Source organism: Porites lutea, chromosome 3 (genome assembly GCF_958299795.1).
Source record: "Porites lutea chromosome 3, jaPorLute2.1, whole genome shotgun sequence".
NCBI classification, from domain to species: domain Eukaryota; kingdom Metazoa; phylum Cnidaria; class Anthozoa; order Scleractinia; family Poritidae; genus Porites; species Porites lutea.
This window is the reverse complement of record NC_133203.1, coordinates 34,646,938-34,666,830: the sequence shown is the minus strand read 5'-3', so window position 1 is coordinate 34,666,830 and position 19,893 is coordinate 34,646,938. Positions and strand designations below refer to the sequence as shown.

At 38.8% G+C, this 19,893-nt stretch overlaps 1 protein-coding gene across 1 annotated transcript in view; it reads left to right on the top strand.

Annotated features, from left to right (window-relative positions):
* The window catches only part of LOC140932200 (limbic system-associated membrane protein-like), a 30,289-nt gene extending 11,580 nt beyond the window's left edge, over window positions 1-18,709 (top strand). The window contains exon 4 of the mRNA XM_073381839.1: window positions 18,612-18,709. Coding sequence (XP_073237940.1) covers window positions 18,612-18,709 — 98 coding nt within the window. The remainder of the gene's footprint in view (window positions 1-18,611) is intronic.
* The last annotated feature ends 1,184 nt before the right edge of the window (window positions 18,710-19,893 follow it).

Genomic DNA, 19,893 nt, shown 5'->3' with positions numbered 1-19,893 from the left:
CCGGCAGTCGAGCTGAAAAAATTTCTAAGTGTCACAAAAAACGGTTTCGTCTTCTGACCCCAGCGTAAACCAAACACTAGACTTGAGATCTATAAAGCATTTCAGGATCGCTTGACTTGCCTTAATCGACATATGATGGTTTAGATTAGCTAGAATCTTTCGATTTTTTGAAATTTACCGAGAATACAGGACTGCCGGCCATTTAGTGTTTTGAAAACCTTGACCGGTTACCGACCATATAGCCACAGCGAAAGAATTAAGGTATTACTAGTCCGTTGAAATTAAATTCCCAGAATTGACTGCAACAGGTACTCCGTAACTGGATCAAATAACATTTCATGATCTTCCGCAGGGTTTGTAGCCGCCAAAAATGCCAAGCCTTCCAGTCGCAGGAGTTGGGTCCTACCTATCATCATTATTTCATCAGCAATCGTAATAATTAAAAACACCAATGGAATTATAGTTTACTGTGAATAAAGCTCGGGTATCTTATCATACTAGTAATAACCAAAGATTAGTGAGTGTGCCGGGCGACAACGACCGAAGGTCCAAACGCTTCAGTTGCTCCTCGCTGTGCTTTGCGTACGTTTCGCCTGAGGAACTTACATGAAACACCGTGAAAATAATGTCTGTGATATACATGTACGATACTCGATTATTTAAATATCATATAAAACTTAGTGAACATGAGTGGCAGTAAAATCCAGAGGAAAAGCAAGCATGGCGGACATTTCACTCGTTTCAAGAGTAAGAACTAGGCGAAATAATGGCTAAAAACATGGCAAAAACAGTAAGAGGACAACTCGAAGGGCGACATCTGCTATTCGGAGAATATTTGCGGAGCTGAAAAACCCTAAACGTGCAATATCGAAGATGATGATGATGTTTTTAAAGTAGGAATTATTTTGAATGGATAATAAAACAATTATTGAATTCGGCTTTCGTATCATTTAAAGAACTATGGAGATCTCGACGGGTAACTCAGGCACCCTCCTCGATCTCCATAATTCTTCATAAGATACTCAGCCTCATTCATTAATTGTTAATTAAGGTTAGTCAGTCAGTCCTAGCAGCACGCTCTTAACTGTGGTACAGACACGGATGCTTTGTCATCCAATCGTAACTTATACAACTAATCTTTTGAATGCAAGTGATTTAAGAGCACAACTTAAAACTATTACAGAACTTGTGTGTGAATAAAGTTTAACTTGGCAAAAAAACGATCGGCTGTGGGTGTTTTTCCCGAAGGGTCTGGTCAATTTGTATGTTCTAAGACATTTAATTGCTTTGATATCACTCTAATTGCATAAAGCAGAAGGCGAAACGGCCTTAAATTTCTCTTTCGTCAGAAAAAGTCACCATTCTGTAATTGGTGTCGTTAGTCATATTGAATACTTTAAGAACCGTCTATGCTGTATAAGTTGTGGGAAAAAAAACAACTCTGGTCGCCATCTTAGAATGAAAGCGAGCCTTAGTACGCATGAATTACCGCGGGCAAAGTGGCTGTCATTTTGCAAAGTTGCATGCAAAGATTTTGTCACGACACGGTATGTATGATTTATTGCCGGTCCATGACACGGTATGTATGATTTATTACCGGTCCCTTTGATGAATAATGTGGTGGTTACAACTCAGAATTGGTGCGAATGTAAAGCAGGAAAATAAGTGGATGTAGCCATTCAATAGGTTTATTGTATTTATTGGTGCACTTCCAAAGGTCAAATCTCAAAACTGTGCCTGTAGTTCAAAGCAAAACATCGCTTCCACAGACATGGCATCTGCTCAGAAAGGGACGTTTCCTTGACACAACCAGGAATGTAGTAAATTACACTTGAAAGTACTCAATTAAACATTCCGTAAGCTTGGACATAGAGCTCTTTTTAGTGAAGCTTGGCCCGAATACTTGTAACTGCCTAGGTACAATCCCCAACGTGCACTACGCTCCCATTATGCGTCTGTAATAAAAATTTATTTAGGGTACTTTCCAGGAATCCTTATAACTACTTTACTTAATGCCTTACCCACAAAAGTAAGGTGGTGTCCAGACTTTAATACTTTTTAAAAATAATTGGTTTACAATATTTTAAAGTGTAAGGCCAGCATGCGTTTAAGTTGAACCTCGTAAGTTGTCTTGATAAGGTTTCTTATGCACCTATCAATGTAAAGCCGGCGGGGGGGAGACAGGGCATGGGGTGGGGATTTCACATTTTTCAAAAATTTGCAGTCAAATTCCCTAACCACGGGCAAATTATTCCAGTCAAATGCAACCAAATTTCCCCACCCCGGGCTGCACATTGCTGTCAGATATCCCAAGGCTAGACCCAAGGAAGGCACAATAAAAATATCTCCAAATAAAACTATGCAGTCTTTATATATATATTTATATTACGTTGCTGCCTCACCAAAGATACATGTTCCTGTTACAGCTGCAATTATACGTTTTAACCATAATCCGTGTTACACTGCGTAGAATACAGAAACCTTTAGGAGAAAGTCCAAGTTTTGCAAGTTTAAATATACCGTTCTTAGTAAAGGGTACAGAGAAAGTCAGTTTTGTACGCTTACAGTGATTGTAGCGAATGAGCATACACTGATCAATTGTACTTGCAAAAGTCGACTTGGTTGCTCTTTACCTCCGTTTACTTTGATACCGCGGTATCTTAAGAGGTTCAATTGATCAAAAACACACTAAAACAAATGAAATTTGAAGACAAAACAGTGAAATCCACCCAGTTTTGCTTGTTCTCGTTGGCCTCCATGATTTCCAGGTCTTTCCAGACCATACGGCGCATGCGTGAAGCGTGGAAGTGGGAAGCATATGTTCAGACTCAGTCTTTTTCGTCCGAGTCGCCAGTCAAATATCTCCACGTCGGGCGAAGAAGGATTCGAATATCCCCTAACCTAGGAGAACAAGATCAGTCAAATGCCCTACCCCAGGGCCAACGAAGACAACCAAATCCCCACCCCATGCCCAGCCTCCCCCCCCCCCCCCCCACCGCTTTTAGATCAGTTTACAGTTTTAACAGTTTTTAAGGGCAGTATACAAACAGTTAGCTTTTTTAGTAACATTATGTAAGTAGTTAGTTTTTAGTTAGTGTTATGACAGATGTAAAGCTACAGTGCAGAAATACTGTCAATGAATCGTTGTTGTTATTATTATTATTGTTATTTATTATCATTGTTCTCGGATGTCCGAAGATGAAAGAGCCGAATTTCTGACTAAAACTGAACGGAAGAAATGCAAGAATACGCAAAACATGTGTTATCTACTTTTTACTATACGGAGTATCTTCAACAAAAAAATCTGTGTCAGACGCAAGCGAGCCAAAAAATAGGACAGAGTCTTAAAGAAAGTCCACGAGGTATGCTTGTTAGAAAAAAAATATTTTGGATGAGTAATAAAACATTTATTGAATTCGGCTTTCGTATGCTGTGAAGGATTTTGCCGATCTCGGAGGCTATTATCCACCTCAGCCTTCGGCATTCTCCTCGATCTGCATAATTCTTCGCATATTTAGCCTCATTCAATACCCAGAGGGGTACTCCCTTATATAAGCCAAATTGGTATGTGCCGTCCCAAAGGGTATTGTTTTTGCTCCGATTTGGTCTGAAAACTGGTATAGACCTTGCCCAATCGGGTATGGTTTTCGAGGGAACTACGGGAGTGTATGAACTTAGTTATCGTTTCAATTCCAAATGAATAAGAAAGAAAGATAAATATGTGAATTCGAAATGGATTTTAAGAAATCGTTTTCGTAGGCGTTCTGATCTAAGTAATGATACGATGGAATAATTTCTTAGAAGCCAGATCTGAAAACGGAGGTAAAAAATAACATTTTTTGGCCTGAAATGGGGTCAGGATTTTTGGGAACCAGGCGGCACACCCGAGCAAGAATTCCTAGGAGTAGACCCCCCAGATTCAATAATTGGTAATTACAGTAAACACCCGCCGATAAGAACGCGCGGAAAGAGCCTCGTGGCAGAAATTTCCCGCTTTGACACCCAGAAATACTTATACAAGAACCTGTTTGGCCAAGCTAGATCAAACAGCCTTATATTGTAGATGGTTATTATTTTATGGTAAACAATCTAACCAAGGAGTGTAACTTTGAATTGTAAATTTAAGTATAACAAGAATAACATACTGTACTAAACTGTATATCAGTAAATTGGTAATCAGTTTCGTTATGGTTATAATAATAAAATTGTGAATGAATAGAAATTTTTTTTATTTTTTTGGTAATCAATACTCTATTAATCGCCTTCATAAAAATTCGCCTAAATTGCCAATACGTACCCCAAAATAAAGGAATCTATTTTGCCAGACTTCAAAACGAGTAAAGCTGAGTAGGTTCTTATTAGCGGGTGTTTACTGTATTTGCTGCTAAACAGGAGCATTCTTGTCTGCGGCGCATGCACTCTGAGCCTTGTTCGTAAGTTATTAGCGGTTTCAAATCAAAAGATAAAAAGTTCTCACCGCGCTCGCGGCGTTGATTTAAATTTGTTGTGGTACACGCACATATAGTATCTTCCACCTTACAGTTACTATTTGCAAGGGAAAATGTTTGCATTTAGTCACGGAAACGTTGCCTCGTTCAGGTCTTTTGGCTGCCTGTTTTTTATTTCCATGTTACGTCTTTCATTTCATGCAGGTTAGTATGCATTATTGTTTCCAATTCCTTAGTGGATGGCTGCTTTCTCTTATCAAAAGAATTTGGATTGCTCAGAATTCGAGTTTCTAGGGAGTTAAATATCTACACCATCTGAAATATGGGAAATAGTGGGGGCTATTTTGGAGATAACAGATTGTGTTGAACGGAGCTGATTAGGTATGCAATTTCTTGCATGCTACCCACGGGAATCAATCCAACTGTGACAACAGACTGAACTCACTGACTAGATGAGGTCGCACGAGTGAGTTAAATCAAGGTTTAGTTCTTTTTAACCGGCACCATTTTGCAACGGATTTCTGTATACCCTCAAATAGCATCTATGGATCTAGATGGACAATGAAACCAACGATGTAAAGTTTCAGGCCGGGTTTTCATTTAGAAGAGTGTATGATTTTCCACCTGCGTGAAAAGCAGAAAACGCACTGAAAGAAGCCCTGGGGCGGGAATGTGGCTTACATCTCAATGTTGTTTTTGTCAATCAACCTCTATTTTGCTCTGTATAGTTACACGATATAATTATGGTCAGTTGCATTTCGCTGATATTAGTCAGAATAGGGACTCGGGACACTTTTGGGGGGGCTTAACGAAGAGAGCCTCTGGTACTGATAAGCATGAGATAATTCATGTGTAAAAGTATGTTATGGTTCAGTTCTTTCGTAAAAAATATTTTCTTTTCATTTAAATTCATTATCATACATTACCATACCCTCAAGCAAAGAAAAAATATTAAGCTAAAGATAAAAATGAACCTTATATATTACATATGTCACCATATGTCTCATGCCCCGCTTAAAATCTTCAACACTTGCTTACTTTGCTTTTGTGAAGCTATATTATTTTAGATTTTTTTTACAAGACAGATGGTTATTTTTGGAGCCATCAGAAATGCTCAACAAAGCTGCATTCATAAATTTTACAGAAAAGATGTCAAAGGATGTGAAATTTAGAACAATTGTCCCTCCAAAAACTTAGACTGACATTGAAAACTGTAAAATTATCATTATATCGATTTATCTTTGTCTCAGTAAGCTACAATTCTGAAATCCATTTGTTCTCTTTCAGGAATTCATTCCGACTGAATGGGCCCTTGTTTCTTTTTTATATATAGTTAATTACATCAAAGGCGGCCCAAGCTCACTACAGGAACGCGGACGTGACTCTTGCTTGCGAGCTGTGTTGTGTTACAAAGGGTTATTTACAAAGGCCTGTATGGGATGTAAACGGCTTTTCTTAAAAGAGAGAAAACATGTTATGTTTTTAAGTAAAATCGACTTACCTTATTGCCTTGTTGTATTCTTTGTTAATGCCTATAAAAGAGGTGACACAACGGCAAGTTGATCATTCGAAGCTAAGTCTGTCACGGGTACTCATCAAAATGAAGAGAAAGGTAGATTTGCTTGAAGAAGAGCACGAGAGTGAACATGAAGAAAGCGAAAGTTCTGGTGACGAAAGCGAGGATGCAGAACCGAGAATAAAAGAAGAACCAAGAATAAAAGATGTTTTGAGTCATCTTTCTCGCGCAGTGCTGGAAAAGCGTGCTTCTGAATTGCTGCATAGTATGGCCGCGTCCAAAGATATTCTTTTCTGGATTCCCAGCGGACAATTACTTCGAAATAAACGCACTATTCGGCCACAAACATCGCTGAGCTACTTGAGTATGTGTTACTCCCTCATAACAATGAGCTTACCAAGCCTCGTGCGCTGAATAAGTTTCTAGATGGACTTGCAGAGTTAGGAATCGATAAAGGTTTAATCGAGAACAAAAAGTTGTTAAGTGATTTAATAGAAAAGGAAAAAGGCTACTGAAATGTAGAAAATACTTCCAATAACGAGAGTAATAATGAGGAGAGTTCATCGGATATTGAAAATCAGGAGGAGGAGGAGGAAGTGGCTCCTGAGAATGGCGTTGAGAAATTCTAAGCTTGGGCTAATATATCTTCAATAAAACCACTACCCTCTTGTACTCGCTTGGACTCGCTTCTTTGATTTGTAAGGGAAATTTGGACTGGCCAGGTTAAGTAAAGCATCCTTATATGGCAGCAATATCCGCTTATTTTCTTTGGTGATGGGAATGTGTCCCATGAGTATATTGTATAAGACTTGGACTAGTGCATGTAGTTGCTGTGGAGTAGCTTTCTTGAAAAGAAACTGGCGCTGATAAGCAGGGCAATCAGCTAACAGTTGAAGAAAACCACGATTGTTGTTCACTACACTAGACATTGCTACAAAATGAACTAAGAATGGCAGTTGGTAGCCTCTTATAGAATCTCGTGGAGGGAAAACAAAGGAAATGAGGTGGTTGTGGTGGTGCAGGGAAAACAATAGAAATGTGCTGGTGGTGGGGGGAAACAATAGAAATGTGGTGGCAGTGGTGCTGGTGGTGGTGGTGGAGGAGGAAAACAGTAGAAATGTGGTGGCAGTGGTGGTGGTGGTGGAGGGAAAAACAATACAAATGTGGTGGTGGTGGCGGTGGAGGGAAAACAATAGAAATGTAGTGGCGGTGGTGGTGGTGGAGGGAAAACAATAGAAATGTGGTGGCGGTGGTGGTGGTGGTGGTGGTGGAAAGAAAGCAATAGAAATGTGGTGGTGGTGGTGGTGGTGGTGGTCTTAGGGGAAGGCACTTAAGAGGCAGTCTCCCTAAAAGCGTTCCACTCGATTTTGGACTCGAAAAAACTTTTGCCTTATGATTTTACCATCAGCACTACTACCTAATAGCGAAACTGCAGTTAGAATGAGGAAATTGATTATTTTACTGCCATTCCCAGCATTTCATTGCTGGACGGCCGTTAGCGGCTAAAATATGCAAATTTTAGTCTCTGTTGTACAGGTTTTTTAACGGTCGTTCTAAAGTTCTTCGGGTCATCAAATCCTAGACTATTTGCACTCATTTGGAAGCATATTACTTCTTCTTACTGTTCCAATACCGTTTAGGCATTATCTTTCCGTAATCAGCAAAAATTGGTCGTCTTTATTTCGCTAATCCAATTAAGAAAGTAAACTGCACGAAAAAATGCCTCAAAATCATCAGAAAATTCTCAAAAGTGGCACCTAAACTAGACCTAAAAACATGTTTCAGTTAAAGATTAATAGCTATTTTGTCAAGTTATGCAATAAAACTTGTGGCACAACACGATTCAGAATTGACGGTTTCAACTCAAATACAGGCAAATGTTCAATTTGCGTTGCGTGACGATACGGCTGCTGTCACAGCAAAATCCTCAGTTATTCAAATACTTGCCACTTTTAAGTAAGACATGCCTCATTTTCCCACCAAAACTATATTTAAATTCCCTTTTTCCCTTTGCCAATGATATATATTGTTCAAAAATTAGTTCAGCAAGTAAAAGATACCTTTCCAAGCTTCATTTAATTTCCACTCTCCCGAACATTCGTGTTTAATAAGTCTGTTATGTCAAGACGGAAAAATACCTTTTCAGAACCAAACCTCTTCTAGCTTAAAATGTGGTCCAGTCTGAAAAAGCTGCATTGACCAGAAGTTACACCGAGCCATCATATTATAAAATCGAACGTTAAAAGAAAAGTAAATTTCCCACTGCTTAATTAAATTTGGGTGGACAGGTCAGAAAATGTTTAACTTGTACTTCGCCCCATGTAAGGGTATCCGGATTCCGGAATCTGGAAAATTTTTGCTTGTAGGATCCGGAATCCGGGAAAATTCTGATATGGAATCCGGAATCCCGGGCTTTGGAATCCAGAAAGGAGCTCAAGAACCCTACTAAGGCGATGAAATCTAGGATCCAAGTTCCACTGGAAAAGACTAGAATCCAGCACCCGGAATCCAGAATCCATGGAATGGGATCCAGAATCCGAGACTGTCTTGTATTCGCTAACATGGGGCGATAGAACTGGACTGTGAACGGCGAATTACTTCTCACTATGAAACCGGTCATCCATCGAACTAAGTGAAGCAGAGCCAATACTCTCAAAAGATGGTAATCATTGACCTTACGAAAAATCATGTGGAGCAGATGGTGATCTGCTTCTCCAGGAGGACTCCCATACATATGTGCTCGTCGTTTGCAGATTTTGGTCTCACTTCGGTTGTTTGGGACGGAAAGTAACTAAATATGCTCATTCAGGTATCGCTTAGGGTTGTGCATAAAGAAATTTGCAGAAAAAAAAACCGTGACGCTAACCTTACAGAAATCTCCTTTAGGGGTCACTTTAAGCTTGAGCCACATCAACATTGACCTCCGGTTTAAATAATAAATTAGTATATACACACTCAGTGATCTTGCTGATTTAAGCAATCTGATTGGTTCGCTATCTCGGACTATTCAACAATATGCACCTCCTAGCGACTGGATAATGTGTGAGCTCGTTTTTTTTCCCATTTTCTTAGAGAAAGATCTTTTAAAAGTCGACAAAATCCTAGGGTTGACTTTTTTTCAGCCAAGAAAAGACTTCGAAGGATTCAAAACGGCGTTTTTCCATTTACTGTTGTTGAGTTTTGTGGTCGATGGATTGTTTACAACTCCCGTTTATTCGCCTAAAGAGGCCGTTTTGTGAACTCAGCGTTTCCTAACAAGAAAAATTTGGCTATATATATATATATATTTAACAATTATTCTTTGAAATCGAGGTGAATAGTGGCAAAATATTTACCGAGACGCGAAAGCGGCGAGGTAAATATTCCCAAAGCCACTATTCACCGAGATTGAAAAGAATAATTGTTTTAGTATATACACACGAAGTGATCTCAACAAAATCAGAGAGGAAACCATTCAAAAGTACGATTTGATTGACAGATCAAATCACGCGTAAGTTTAAAAATAGATCTTTGCAGAAATTTCAAACATGGCAATTCACAAGTTTATCATTTCGCAAACAACAGCGTAATGGCTTAAATGGAACCGCTAAAAGTTTGAACTGTTTCCTTACCTGAGAAGAAAAGTAGAGCTGTGTTGTTTTCTGTTGACTCGCCAAGTTTATAGCCAAAAGGGTTTGTTGTGTCGTTCTTCGCATGAAGTGCTGACAAAAATGGCGGCTCAGTTACTCGAGGTAAGACGTCGTCTTTCTGTATCATTCTTTTTCCTGTTTACTTGAAACGTAGAATTTCTGCAAACATTTCCTTTTAAATTTGTTTGTCATAAATAAACTTCGATTTTTGAGCCAAAATTTTCTTCTTAGAAAACGCTGAGTTCACGCAACGGCTTCTTCTACGCGAATACACGGGAGTTGTAAACAATCCATCGAGCACAAAACTCCTGCTACAGTAAATTGAAAAACGCCGTATTGAATCCTTCCAAGTCTTTTCTTGCCTTAAAAAAAGTCAGCCCTAGGATTCTGTCGACTTTTAAAAGATCGTTCTCTTAAAAATGGGAAAAACACTGAGCTCACACATTATCCACTCGCTAGGAGGTGAATATTGTTGAATAGTCCGAGATAGCGAACCAATCAGATTGCTTAAATCACCAAGATCACTGAGTGTGTATATACTAAAATATATATATATATATATATATATATATATATATATATATATATATATATATATATATATAAACGATCGTTAAAAAAACTGTAAAACGGCATCTATCTGCATATTTTAGCCGCTAACGGTCGTCCAGCAATGAAATGATGGGAATGGCAGTAAAATAAACAATTTCCTCATTCTAACTGCAATTTCGTTATTAGGATGGATAGTAGAGTTGATGATAAAAATATAAGGCAAAAGTTTTTTCGTGTCCAAAATCGAGTGGAACGCTTTTAGGGAGACTGCCTCTTAATTAGTATGGAGCCAGGGGCGGATCTAGGGGGAGGGTGCAGGGGGTGCGCGCCCCGCCCCCCTCCCCCCCCGAGATGACCTGCGGTTTTCTAATACAACTGGTATTCTGCAAAAAAAAACTACGTGGTTTATTGGTGTTGAAGAAGAGCAAGAGACGAGTGCACCCCCCCCCCCCCCCAAAAAAAAAATCCTGGATCCGCCCCTGGGAGGAAGGCCGTAAATTAGTATACAGGAAGACACAAAAAAATACATCCAGTTACAAGCCCTTACGATCCTCCTCCTTTATTGCGGATCCTGTTTTAAACAGCCTAACTTTTTAACTCCATCAGATGGTACCTTTTCCATCATATTGATCACTGGTAGTAAGTTGGAAGTTTACAGCCACTGGGTTCCTTTTTGTTTACTGGTGTCGCCTTGAAAGAATTGACATCTCCGATATCTCTCCGTCATTGGATTTGTGAAAAACACTCTCACTACGGTGTTTAACATAAGCAGAATCACATTCACAGTCCTCACATTCAGAGTTATTGTCAAGGTCTTGTTTTTGGAAAATATTGATGTCTGTGCTAAGGCCCATGGTCAAATATGGTCCGGCAGGCGGCAGATGTGACCCTGTGCATATCTGAGAGACTGAGACTCTCCTCAGGCCACCATGCTTATGGCTCAAAGATGGCGTCGTCTTCGAATACATCCACTTCCACCACTTCCCGTGCCGTACCGAGAGCTTTTATCTCTAGAGAACGTGTTCCTAAAAGTAATACTGGAAAGTACAAGGAAAGAGGTAACTCAGATCCAAAGAACATGAGTCCTCGTGATCGAATCGAAGAATTCCCTGGGGAAAATTTGTGTCTTCGAGGTGGAAAACTGTTTTGCAATGGGTATAAGGAGATATTGAGTTCTAAAAAGAGCATTCTCAAAAACCACTTGGCTTCCAAAAAATATGCCGCAGGCAAAGGGAAGTTAAAAGTTAACTGCGGGCTATAACTTTCTGACCCGGATTCACAACCCAGAAACGGTTGATTTTGGTATCATTTGTTAATCATTTGGCTTTTCGAGGAGCGCACATGGGCATTTGCGAAGCTAAAGACTGTAAGACTGGAAGGTGGACTATATGAATGTTCACTGAAAGTCAAAATTTATAGAGTTAAGCTACTGACGATCTTTATTTTCCTTAAAATCAGTGTAAAATCTAAGAAGCATAATTTTGGCATAATTTGTAAAAATTATGAGCATTGCTAAAAGCATAATATGCATTTTTTTGGAGCACAATTTACCAAAGCCTAATTTGGCAGCATAATTAGCGTTGCTAGATATAGTCCAGTCAATCTAGGCATTTTTGAGGCTCAACATCAAACTAATTTTCATCATTTTTTTTTTTTCGACACCATTAAAGTAAGCATTTAAGAATAAAAATCAACGATAAAAATTTTGAATGACGTTTCGATGACTCGCTCATCATTTTCAAATTCTAAAAAGTTAGATTGTTAAAAGTTCTTTATATATTAAGAATGCGTGTGAAGTCTCGTTGCAAGTGATTAAAAACTACAATGTCGAATGTAGTGAGTATTAATTAGGTACTAAATAGTTTCGCTGTTATTGAGTCTGATTGAGTGTTCAGTTTGGGTTTCTTTTCCTGGATAAAAAGCATTTCGTAGATCAAGCATTCAAATTTCCCACGACATTTCTTCAGTATAGTGTTGGCTATTTACTACCTAATTAACACTCACTACATTCCACATTGTAGTTTTTAATCACGTGCAACGAGACTTCACACGTATTCTTAATATATAAAGAACTTTTAACAATCTAACTTTTTAGAATTTGAAAATGATGAGCGAGTCATCAAAACGTCATTCAAAATTTTTATCGTACATTTTTATTCTTAAATGTTTATCGAAAGCGTCTGTTACTTTAGCATTAAAGTAAGGGTGGCGTACTTACCAATATACTAAAAATCCGCCAAAATCCGTTCGGCGGAACATGCCAAAATTGAGCATTAAAAATTTTGAGCTTTTAACACACTACACCCACGTTAGTTGAAACTATATGTTCAAACAAAAAATGCCAAAAAAATGTGCTTGTCACTTTTCCGGAAAACTTAATGCGCTTTTCACGAACATACGAACTCTAAAGTTCAAAAGCCGCCTTCAAAATTGCGTGATCACATAATTACGATCACAAGCAACGAACCTTGAAACACAGAAACACATAAAACGGATCGAAATCCACCAATCACAAATCACAAAACTTGACCTTTTGAACCTGTTAAAGATGACTGACGGCAGCGAAAAACACAGTCGTCAGTTGGCTTTTGAACTTCAGAATTCGCGTGTTTGTGAAAAGCGCAGTAAAGAGAAAACAAAAATAGCTGCTTCGTAACAAGTGCTTCTTTTTTGCACAAAAGATCAATTTTAAACACGGTTGGCTATTGCACAGGAAGCCCGTGCTCCGTTCCAGGAAGCCCAAAATAACAGGGGGTTTACAATATAATAGACCGAACTGCTAGCTGTAAAATTACAACAAATTTAGTCGTCAGGCTTTAAATCTGGAAAATGAAATCCGTTACAGCCAAAATAGAGCTCCCCCCTCAGACAGTCAAAGAGATGTCAACATAAAAAGTAAGAGCGCAGTCGGTGATTTTTTTTTCTTCTCATCCTTTCTTTCTCCTTGCTCTTTCTACTTTTTTGTTTCCTTTTCCTTTCCTTTTCTTTTTTGTAGTTCAATAAAGACACTTTAGTTCAAGAACGACAACAAAGTTCAATAACAACTACACGAGTTCAGAAAATGACATAAGCGTTACTAAAACCCAGTGAAAATTCAGTTTTAAACACTGCGCAGTTAAACAAAGACATAAAAGTTCAAGAACGACAATATAGTTCAATAACTAATACATGAGTTCAGAAACTGATACAAGCAACAATGTTTGTTTATTTAGTTAATGTTAAGGAGGGGGTCCATCGGGACTGGGAATGTGGGGCGCCGGCCCCTTTTATAGCATATTTTTTATTTTTTTACATATTCGGACTGTACGTTATTGACAGATAGTCAAGTGACATTGTTCATCCTTTGAGATCTTTTAGGCTTGCTTAGCATTGCCTCATCCTCCAGCTTGCTTAGTTTCATTCTCCACCCAACATAGCTTTGTGGCAAAATCCCAGAAGGCGTGTCTTGGCAAAGCCGCAGTTATCCCACGAACACAGGCAGCCCAATAATTTAGCCTCCTTGTTTTACTGTCTATACTGATAAATTATATTCCTCAACGCTCAGCCATTGCTATGGTTTATTGTAGATGGCTTTTTGCGGATAGATTAACAAATTCTTATTTAGTTATTGGTTATTGGTCCGAGAATAGGTCTAGATTTGTATATAGGTTGATAGGTTCTCATTTAGTTACAGGTTTTCATTTAGTTATTGATTCCAGAAGAGAAATTTGTATTTAAATTATTTTGTTAATGCACCTGAGGTTTTAAAGTTGTAAAAATAAGGGGCTGTATATTCTTTTGCTAGTGGGGGAGGGGAGGGGGCGGGATTAGTTTGTGGTGTAGTTTAGGGAGTTGGTGTGGAAACATTTTATTATCAGATCTAAGAGATGTTGAATACGCGATATGCATGATTATACTGATAATAGTATCTATATTTTTAGAGATGTTAACATGTAATTCGGGGTTATATTGTCTATGTTTATTTATTTTCTATACCTGGATTTTTGTATGTCTATAAATATCTTTTTTTAATAATTTATCTGATAGGTTTCAAAATAAAGTGCTTCCTTGAGCGAGAAGGTTCTGTGGATGGTGAGGACTGATACTAGTGCATGGTGGTGAAGAATGTTTGCTGTGTAGGGTGGAGGGGGTGCCTGCCAATTGGAAGCCTGTACAGAACCAGTATGGGTGATAAATTTCACAGAGATAGTGGTGTAATATAGGAAAGCGATGGATGGAGGCATAGGTGTGGATGCGGTGGAAAAGGAAAAGATTCTACGGGATGCGAGAAATAAGTTTATTTGCTACATATACAGTACAGGTTCGCCCGTTTGGACACAACTATCAAGGACTTCGCATGCCATTTCCTTACCAACAACAATTTGTATTGGAAAACTTGATTTGCATAATAAATTTTAACAAAGGTCATGCTGCTGTTTGAATCTCTTTTTATATTTTTCTATTTTGTGGTTTCTGCCAAAATTTGGTTGGCCAAGCGGCCTAGCTGCCCCGCCATTAGTTGTAGCTGGGCAGCCACCCGCTTGGCTTCTATGGTGGCATTCCTAATTTCTGTGGCTTTTTGCACCAATTTTTCCTCCTTTTCCTTCAGTTCTTTTTCCTTCTTTTTTAATTCTTTCTTCCTTTCTTCCGTCTCTATTGCAGCTAGGCAACTGCGGACTTCTAGCTCCTCCTCTGGGGACAGCTGCAAAAATGATTAACCCACCTATATAGCTTTTCTATTATTTGTTAGCTTATCTTTTCCCGGACCGCACGATTATGTGATACGATGAGCTCATCCTTTTAAACAAAAAGCATCTTAGTTCAACAAAATGTTGAAAGCCTTGTCTCATCAGGAGCTCAGAAGGCAATCAAGGAAACAGGTTAGGGAAGGGAGGGAAGAGAATTTGCCGTAGGGGATTGGGGCGGGTTACGGAGAAAACCTGTTTCCACACGTTTCGACGCCATTATGGTACCATTTGGCTGAGCCCTACGTGTCTTTTGTTACTTAAAGATGCTCCTTGCTATATCTAAAAATCTCATACCTGGATTTTGGGCTGTTTAGTCTTCGGGCAATTTGGAGTGTCCATGTTGGTGGTCTATAGCGGGAGAGGGTGAGTAAATTTTGGTCTAGTTCTTTATATTATTTACAAATTTAGTCTTAGCGTAAACACAGAAGATTATGTGCTATGGAGGCTTACCTTTCTTATGCTTTCTGGTGAACGTGAGGGTTGTATATGGGAGTTTCGATGGTCTGAGGAATCACTGTGGGTTACGCGATTGCATTGATTACGCCAAGATTTTTTAAAAATTCAAAAAATTGCTAAAAAATGCTAAGCGACTGAATATTTGTATACTTTGAAATACTTCTATGCGCGAGCACACGTTAAGTTTGTTTGTAAGTTTGTCCGTTAGTAAAATTTACGTATGTAAAAGTTGCAGAGGATGCAAACGACTGCAATTTTGTTATGTACGTTTTCAAAAATCCAGCTAGATAATATTTTGGCTTTAACGGTTAACCGTACGTTAATTTTCGTTAATGTGCCGACATCTACGAATATAAGGCTTTAATTTTTTTTTTTTTTGAAGCTTTTCGTTTTCTTCTTTTCAAAATTGAATTGGAGCGGAGGGGAGTATACTTTTACTGATTCTTTACGATGCTCAACAATCAAGGCAACGTTTTTGAGCGGGTAAATCTCCAATGCTTATGAACGCGAAGGAAAAATGCTGTTACCTTCACCAAGAGAATAATGAAGGATAAACGAATATTCATCGAGTGCTATGAGAACTTTGTTTCCAGAAAAGTTTGTTTCACTTAAACGAAATAGTATAATTAGGAAGCAGTTTATGAGGGGAAGATTGAATCTGGGTAGCGAAGGCAATGCATATACAAAAATATCTTGTAAGCGTCTATGGAGTGATGTAAACTCCCCGCACAAAGCATGATTCGTGCAATCCAGCCAGACGGTTAACATGCAGTGAGTTCAAGCCGTGTTACGCAACGGTCATCCGAAGAGAAACACAGGCTCCGCAAAAAGAGGTGATCCAGAAGATGTCATTTCATATGTCTAGTACTGACTTTCTCGCCTTCATTGTTCACTGCAATTATTTTCTTGCATATAGGGATTTTCCTGAAACTGAGTTTCCTGTGGTAAAAGTTGCAAATCTTTATTATTGCCTATTTTAGTCATGTTTCACCAAACGGATTATGGCGGATTTTTAGTAAGCTGTTAAGTAGCCATCCAAAAATTAAATGGTGTTGGAAAAAATTCTGTTGCAATTAGTTTGATGTTACTCCCACAATTTGACTGGACTAATAACTCTATCCGCAATCAGGAGCCCTTAATTAAAAAAAAATGTATGAGTAAAGACTACACATCAATATATTAATATTAATCTTGTAAAAATTCTAGTATGCGCCATTAAAATTGTTGAATGACCTTGTTCATCTGAGACACCAGTGTTAGTCGAGTATGAATCGTTGTCCGTCATTTTGAATTTTGTTTAAAAAAAAACCTCTGTCCTAGCACCCCGGCTGTATCTTGCGCCCATGATCTGCCCCAGGGGTGAGGATCTGGCTCCTTTTTCATAGGAAATTCATAAATTGTCTACTAAAACACTGTGTAATATGGAGGTAAGACCAATTTATGCACTAAAAGCTGCTCAGATATCTCAGAATTGGTAAAAAAAACTATAGAGAAATTGCTCAGAAATTATGCAAAAATTGCTTGAAACGAAAAAAGTTGCTCGAATACTAGAAGTTGCCAAAAACCTGCCAAGCAACTTGCATGAAGAAAGCCCTAGGAGGGACGGGGAAAGGAAAGACTGCTCAATAAAGCTTTGTTTGGAGAGTCTCCGCCCCGAGGTCCAATCCCTTACCCTATGTATACCATTTTTGACAAGAGGTACCCCTTTCGTGTATCTTCCATTGAAAAATTGTACCCTTTTCACATATTTGCTTCATGAGAATAAATCGATAAGAAAGGTGGTCTTCCGGTCATTTTCGAGTAACCTTCAACTGAATTTTCATGAAAATGATATTACCATAAGGCGTGTTTCTTCGAAGCATTTTAATAAAAGGTGTACATGTCCTTCTATAGCGTGTTTCTCCAGAATCGCTGTGAGTGGTGTGGTTGTTTTCCATGTGCTTAGGTTCTCGGAAAATCCGGTTGAAAAGTCAATTGAAAACGTCTTGTCGGGTCGTTCCACCATATCCAAAAGGACAGGAAATGCTGCTGGAATGTTCCAAAAGGAAATTTCATTCGTTACTAAATTTCTTTTAATGAAACTGATACTGTTCCAGGCTTTGGCGGAGACTTTTCGGTTAGCCTGAGTATCAGGCGTTTCTGTGGGGAAAGAGGAAAGATGGAAGGGAAAACGGGAGAGAGCTCCCGCCTCCCCCATCAAAAATCTCCTCTCCCCTAGCCCCTTAGGAAGGCCTGATACTCAGGCTACTTTTCGGTGAAAGCAAATCCTGAAAGGAAATACATGACTCAAATTAGTCGAGTTAGGGGACCGCATTTTCTTTGCGCAGGGACCACAAATGAAGGAAGAAAGCGTATATGTAAATGAAGATTCCTAATTTAAAAAACGGACCAAGAAAACGAAGGTAATAAGGCGATTATTATATGGCTTTCTTAGCAAACAGACAAACAAACTAAAGAAATGGGCATTTGCCCAAAAGTTTTTTTTGCTGACGTTAACACTCACAGATTTTCCAGCAAAAGAGAGACTGTTTGCAGTCTACTCCCTTTCAAATTCTGTCATGCAGACATGGATTTTTTCCACACTTGAGATGTAAGCTGGAGTCAATAAATCTTTTACAAGGGTAACTTACAAGTGTAGCTACTGTTTTCAGACTCTAAAGTCTATGCTAATGGCTATACTTGTTAATTTACGCTCGTAAAAGTTTCATTAAACTGACCCCTGGTGACTGACCATTCGCAAATTCAAAAGTGCAAGGGTCGTTGGTTGCCTGGGTCGGGTTGCAAAAAACATCTTAAGATTAAGGGAACTCGTAACTATTATTTCAAAACAATAGGTTACTGTTCCAGAACAAAACTTAAGAGCCCTCTTATCTTAACAAGGTTTAATGCAACCTAGCCCTGGTGTCTGTGTTGGAGACCTTCTGGATCCTGAACTACTGGTACAAGCGAAGACAAAATTCAATACGAGTAAAGTGACAAAATGTCTCTCGATTTTCTGCCGCAGATTTTACATTGCAGATGAGAGGTTAAGGGAAAACAACGACTGTTCCTTTCCTGTATTTTATTGCCACTTTTTCATCAGCATATCCATTTTACAAATTACAAATTTCAATAATCTACAAACAGCCTAACAATCGATTAAGTAATTAATTTCTTACAGCTGGGAAAAACAACTGAAATTTTTACTTCAGTATAATCGTTACGTTAAATTCTAGTCCTTGCCTCTTTCATTACAAAAGTTTGATCATTTTCTACTGCTTTACATGATTACTCTCTCTTGCAGAAGTGAAAGCAAACTCGGCTGTTTTACTGAAAAAAACGATTGTGATTGAATCATCACTTTATGACTTTGCTGTCCACGGCAACCCAGACGAAGCTTAATCGCACGAAGGATTTTCATGGGCTAAAGTTTGCAGCTAACCTTCAACATGCGCTATTTTTTTCGAATTTTTCAGGTGAGCAGGAAGCGGTCGTGGAGCGCGCGCGGCCTTCCCCTTCGCCCATGTTTCGCGCTGAAACATGTTGATCATTCACCTGAAAGCTGTTGAGCTACGGTTTTCTTTCAGATTATGTTGTTGCTTCTAGTGAACAAATAAAGAAGTCCCGTTATAAACTTTAAGTAAACTGTAGTGACGTTATCAGCTCCATTTAGTTTACAGGCACTTAATATACATGCCGAATCGATGATTTAACAAAATCCCAATTGGCAGGAAATAAACTAGTCTCGATAACCATGAAAGCCGACGCCCGTTTTCCTTGGCTCCCACCAAGTTAGTTTCAGCTTGTTATGAGGAGAATACGATTGGGACTTCCTCAAGCGGCTGGAAATCGAGCCTAGAGATACACATGAAATCATCATTTACAGTCAATGTCGATTCTACCAAGAAACGACAAACCAGCTAACGGTATGTTTACAGAATAATGTAATTTAGGCATTGAAATTCCTGTCCATCCGTTGCAACAGAAGAGAGGAAAAAATTTCAATGCATAAATTACATAATTCTATAAACATATTATTACATATTCCTATAACATATTGCATATTCCTATAAATACTAAATTACACAATATATAAGGCTATCATATTACCTCACCCAAAATACTGTTTAAAAACAGTTAAAACCAACATTTTTAAGTTTTGAAGTTCTGCCTACAAAAATCGCCATTATGGTTAGTGCTCCCCGAGAAAATTTGTGTGGAATCTTCTTCTTATATCTAAGGACCTGTTTACATGGAGGTTAGGGACCCCAGGTAGGTGAGGTAACCCGCATGTCCATATAATCTCTCAGTTTAATTTGATCACGTTTACGTGATAGCTGGGGGTAACGCGCCAAGACGGGTAGCCCGGTCTGACAGACCGTGTTACCCTCTCAGCCGGGGTCACATTTTGCCATGTAAATGTATCAAGGTGGGGTAACCTGCCTAGCCGGGGTCGGTTAGGTGATACATCAAATTCGCGAAAAATCACTTCGGCGCGGCTTTGCATCATTATTAAGGGTAACAATAGAAAGCCACAGCCCTGAAGGTTGCAGCGAGAGCAGCAAGTGAGCGTTGAAGAGTATTTT